At 43.4% G+C, this 5,000-nt stretch overlaps 2 protein-coding genes across 2 annotated transcripts in view; both read right to left on the bottom strand.

Moving 5' to 3' along the window:
* Positions 1-2,336, bottom strand: part of LOC113828428 (growth arrest-specific protein 1) — a 64,706-nt gene extending 62,370 nt beyond the window's left edge. Inside the window, exons 1-2 of the mRNA XM_070116977.1 lie at positions 1,961-2,336; positions 1,240-1,436 (exon numbers count right to left, since the gene is read on the bottom strand). Coding sequence (XP_069973078.1) covers positions 1,240-1,436; positions 1,961-2,335 — 572 coding nt within the window. The 5' untranslated portion in view covers position 2,336. The remainder of the gene's footprint in view (positions 1-1,239; positions 1,437-1,960) is intronic.
* Positions 1-5,000, bottom strand: part of LOC113812843 (titin) — a gene marked incomplete in the record, with an annotated part of 151,523 nt that overhangs the window by 115,543 nt on the left and 30,980 nt on the right.

Below are 5,000 nucleotides of genomic sequence, written 5' to 3'. Positions count from 1 at the left end.
ATATAATATGACGATGAATTTGGAGTCATCATACATGCTGTCACTAAAAAGCTAATTTAATTAATTTAATTACGTATACTATGTTCAGTCTCCTAATCCCTTCACCCCCCCATTTTTATTCCTCACTTTCACTTCATTCCCCTTTATTCCTCCCTTCATTCTTCCCTCGTTTTACCTCAGTCTTTCTCTCTCTCTCCACTCCCCTCCATCTTCTCTATCTATCACTATCCCCCCCTTTTCATTTACCCCTTACCCCTTCACCATTCCCCTTTCTCTTTTTTTCCCTCACCTTTCCTGTGTATCCAATCCTATCACCATCCTTTCTTTTAATCCTTTTATAAATATTGTCCTACCCCCCCCCCCCACCCACCCATCGATCTCCCTTTCTTTCTCACCTCTCTCCTTACCCCCTTTCCCTCTCTCTCTCCCTCCCCTCCCCTCCCTCCTCTCTCTCTCTCTCTCTCTCTCTCTCTCTCTCTCTCTCTCTCTCTCTCTCTCTCTCTCTCTCTCTCTCTCTCTCTCTCTCTCTCTCTCTCCCTCCCTCACTCTCTCTCTCTCTCTCTCTCTCTCTCTCTCTCTCTCTCTCTCTCTCTCTCTCTCTCTCTCTCTCTCTCTCTCTCTCTCTCTCCCTCCCTCCCTCTCTCTCTCTCTCTCTCTCTCTCTCTCTCTCTCTCTCTCTCTCTCTCTCTCCCTCCCTCCTCTCTCTCTCTCTCTCTCTCTCTCTCTCTCTCTCTCTCTCTCTCTCTCTCTCTCTCTCTCTCTCTCTCTCTCTCTCTCTCTCTCTCTCTCTCTCTCTCTCTCCTCCCTCCCTCTCTCTCTCTCTCTCTCTCTCTCTCTCTCTCTCTCTCTCTCCCTCCTCTCTCTCTCTCTCCACTCCCTTCCTATCTATCAGTCTATCACCATCCCTCTCTTTATCCCTTTTTTTATCCGATCTCCTTTCTTTCTCGCTCTCCTTACCCCTTTCCGATGAACATCCTCCTGCAGAGACGGTCGTAGAAGCCGATGGCGGTGGAGCAGAGGGTGTCAGGCTCTCTCACTCTCACTCTCACTCTCACTCTCGCTCTCATTCTCACTCTCACTCTCACTCTCACTCTCGCTCTCACTCTCGCTCTCTCGCTCTCTCCCTCCCTCCTCTCTCTCTCTCTCTCTCTCTCTCCACTCCCTTCCTACTTATCATTCTATCACCATCCCTCTTTTTATCCTTTTTATCCGATCTCCTTTCTTTCTCGCTCTCCTTACCCCTTTCCGATGAACATCCTCCTGCAGAGACGGTCGTAGAAGCCGATGGCGGTGGAGCAGAGGGTGTCGGCGGCGCAGATCCAGTGGGCGACGCTGCAGGAGACCACCGTCGTGTCCGAGTTCGCCGCCAGCACCTCCTCGCGGCACACCTCGACTCTGGCTTTGGTCTCGCGGCAGTACTCGTTGCCACAGGCGCACTGGGGGGGGAGGGGCGGGAGGGAGGATAGGGGGGAGAGGGGATGGGAGGAAGGGGGAGAGGGGATATGGAGGAAGAGGGAGGGGGGGGGGAAGTGGGAGTAGGAGAGGGGGGAGGGGATGGGAGGAGGAGAGGGGGGAGAAGGAGTTCGGGCGGTGGAGGGGAGGGGATGCTGGGAGGATAGGGGGGAGAAGGGTTGCAGGGCGGTGGAGGGAGGGGGAGGGAGGATAATAGAGGGGGGAGATGGGATGGGAGGAAGGGAAGATGGGGGGGGGGGGGAGGATGGCGGGAGGAAGTGGGGAGAAGGGTTGGGGGAGGAAGGGGGGAAGGGGAAAGGGGGAACCATGAAGGAGGTGGAGGAGGAGGAGGAGGATAATACGGAGAGGAAAACGGAAAAAAAAATTAGTCCCACACAAAATACATCAAGCCACTAAAAAGGACAAAGCCACACTCACAAACATATACCAAAAAAAAAATAAAAACCTGCAGCCCCATCGCCAAACGGCCGCGCCCCCGTCCACTCACATCCATGAGATCATGCCCTTCTTCCGTGGAGGTCAGCGCAATGAGGGCATTCTTGCAGTACTCGTCGCAGTGGTCGACCCTCCCGCCCATCAGGTCAGCGCAGCCCAGCATGTAGTTCTGCAGCGCCATTCCGCAGCCGCTCCTCAGCGCGCACCTGATCTTCGCCTCCGCGCAGGTCCGCCTCGAAGCCGCCGCCGCCCTCGATCTCTCGCCCTTGCTGCTACTGTTGGCGCCGAGGGTGGCTTCGGAGGCGTCGGGGCTGAGGAAGGGCGGGGGGGCGGTGCCGGGGCCGTCGGGGTGGCCCTCGGAGTCCGGGCCGGCGCCTGCCATGCCGATCAGCGTTGCGAAGACCGCTGCCCATGCCACGCGCCACATGCCAGTCCTGGAGGAGGAGGGAGAGCAGGGGAAGGCTGAGTGGGCGGTTCGGAAAAGTTGATTTAGTTTTTTTTATGTTTTTTTCGAGCGTGGGAAGGCGAGTTCAGCACAAAAGTGGTGATGATATCATAAGGAAGCTGCACAAAAATATCCAGAAAGGTTTATGTATAAGATTTCTGGTTTGGAAAATATGAATTATTGATTTTTCTGTTAAAAGTGATGACGATATAGGTGAGACATTCGAAGTTGTTAAACCATAATTTTAAAAAAAATGAAAATAATAATGAAAGCATTAATAACAACACCTATAATAATAATGATGATAATAATAATATTAATAATAATAATAATAATAATAATAATAATAATAACAACAATAATAATGATAATAACACCAATAACAACAACAAAACAACAACAATAATAGTAATGTTAATAATAACATATAAATGAATGGATAAATAAATACAAATAAAAAACACGATGCAAACAACAACAAAAAAAACACAAAAAAGAGAAAAGACCGGAAAGGCTCCACCCACACGCCCACACCGACATGAACCCCGAAGGCAAACAGAAATAAAACAAGGTATATCGGAAGACAAGGCGACAGCGACCCTCTCACGGCAACGGCGGGAACGCAACTGAGAGATCAAGCGCTGTGTTGCCGTTAATAATAACAAGAAAAAATAAAAATAAAAAAGCGATAGACATAAAAAAAAAAACTCCTAATTCGCCCGCTATAAAAAAAAAGGACTGAAAAAAATCGCTAAACATAAATTCGCTTTCAAAAAAAAATAATCGTTACTCGCTAAACCTAGCGGGAAAATCGCTAGAGTGGCAACTTTGCGAGCGATGAGCGAGTGTCTCGGCGAAAGCGTGTGATTTGAGCTCCATCTCGCCTTATTTATGAAGCATCCAGCGCCTTAACACGTGGAATAAAACGTTTGTTGAATTAGCGAACGAGGAGGAAAAGATGGGGAGTATTTTGAGCGCGAGTGTGCAAAATGGGGACAACACCTTTGCAAATTATTGTCGATTCTTATTGATTTTCTCGTATCGAAAGATGGAAAAAAAAACGAGGATGATTCTTTGTCTTTTCTTTTTTCTTTTCTCAAAACGAGAAAAAATGGAATAACTTATAATCATATCGTATTATTTTTTTATCTCGTGTAACGAATATGGATGAAACCGTTGTCGAAAAAACATGAAAATATCCATTATTTTTGCTCATATTTTGAACTTGCGGATAAATATTACATCGCCTCGCATCACACGAGAAAAATCAAGGTTGTTTATTTTATTTCATCTTTTCTTTTATTTATTTATTTATTTTTTACTTACAAGACAAATCATCAAAGCAGAAAAAAAGGTAAAATCGGTTTAAAGAAATGATAATTTTTTTTGGATTTTTTTCGTGATGAAAATGTTCGTGTAATATGTTTATGATTATCTTTCAGTTTTTGAAATCTGCAAATGGCGATGATACGAATAACCTCATAATAGTGTTGATGATGATGATGATAATGATGGTGATGATGATGATAATGATAATGATGATAATAATGATGATGATGATGATGATAATGATGGTGATGATGATAATGATGGTGATGATGATAATGATGGTGATGATGATAATGATGGTGATGATGATAATGATGGTGATGATGATAATGATGGTGATGATAATAATGATGATGATGATGATGGTGGTGATGATGATAATAATGATGGTGATGATGATGATAATGATGGTGATGATGATGATGATGATGATGATGATAACGATAACGATAATGACAATAATAATGATGACAATAATGATGATGAAGATGGTGATGGTGATGATAATGATGATTATGAAGAGAAGGAAGAAATGGAAGAGAGGACAAGAAGACGAATAAAAAAAAGAAGACTAAACAGTAAAAGAAAAGAAAAAAAAAATAGGGAGGAAGATGATAATGATAATGAAAAACGAAAAAGTCGTCAGTGAAAAAATAAAAAATAAATAAAAAATAAATAAAAAATTGAAAGGCACACACAAAAGATTACATATACATACAAATATAGATAGATAGATAGACAGATAAGATATACATATACATAAACATATATATATACATATATATACATATGTATAAATATATATATATATACATACATACATATATACACACATACATACACATATATACACATAAATCTATGAACAGGGAGACGGAAAAGCAGAGAGGCAGAAGCGGAGAGAAGCGAGGGGGCCGTTGGGAGAAAAGTCCCCGGCAAAAGCAGGGTGCATTCCAACAACCGGTTCTCGGGCAGTAAGGTCTCAGGAGCCCGGGAGATAAATATTGAACACCCTGACACACTGAAAAGATGATTAAGAATGCGTAAATGATTGGGGAAAATAGGCAGAGGTGAATCTGTAGCAATGAAGAAAAAGATTAGGATTAAAATAGGTAGAGGTGAATCTGTAGAAATGAAGAAATATATTAGGATTAAAATAGGCAGAGGTGAATCTGTAGCAATGAAGAAAATTATTAGGATTAAAATAGGTAGAGGTGAATCTGTAGCAATGAAGAAAAATATTAGGATTAAAATAGGTAGAGGTGAATCTGTAGCAATGAAGAAAAATATTAGGATTAAAATAGGTAGAGGTGAATCT

Source organism: Penaeus vannamei, chromosome 3 (genome assembly GCF_042767895.1).
Source record: "Penaeus vannamei isolate JL-2024 chromosome 3, ASM4276789v1, whole genome shotgun sequence".
Taxonomy (NCBI): domain Eukaryota; kingdom Metazoa; phylum Arthropoda; class Malacostraca; order Decapoda; family Penaeidae; genus Penaeus; species Penaeus vannamei.
This window is presented reverse-complemented; position numbering and strand designations above follow the sequence as displayed.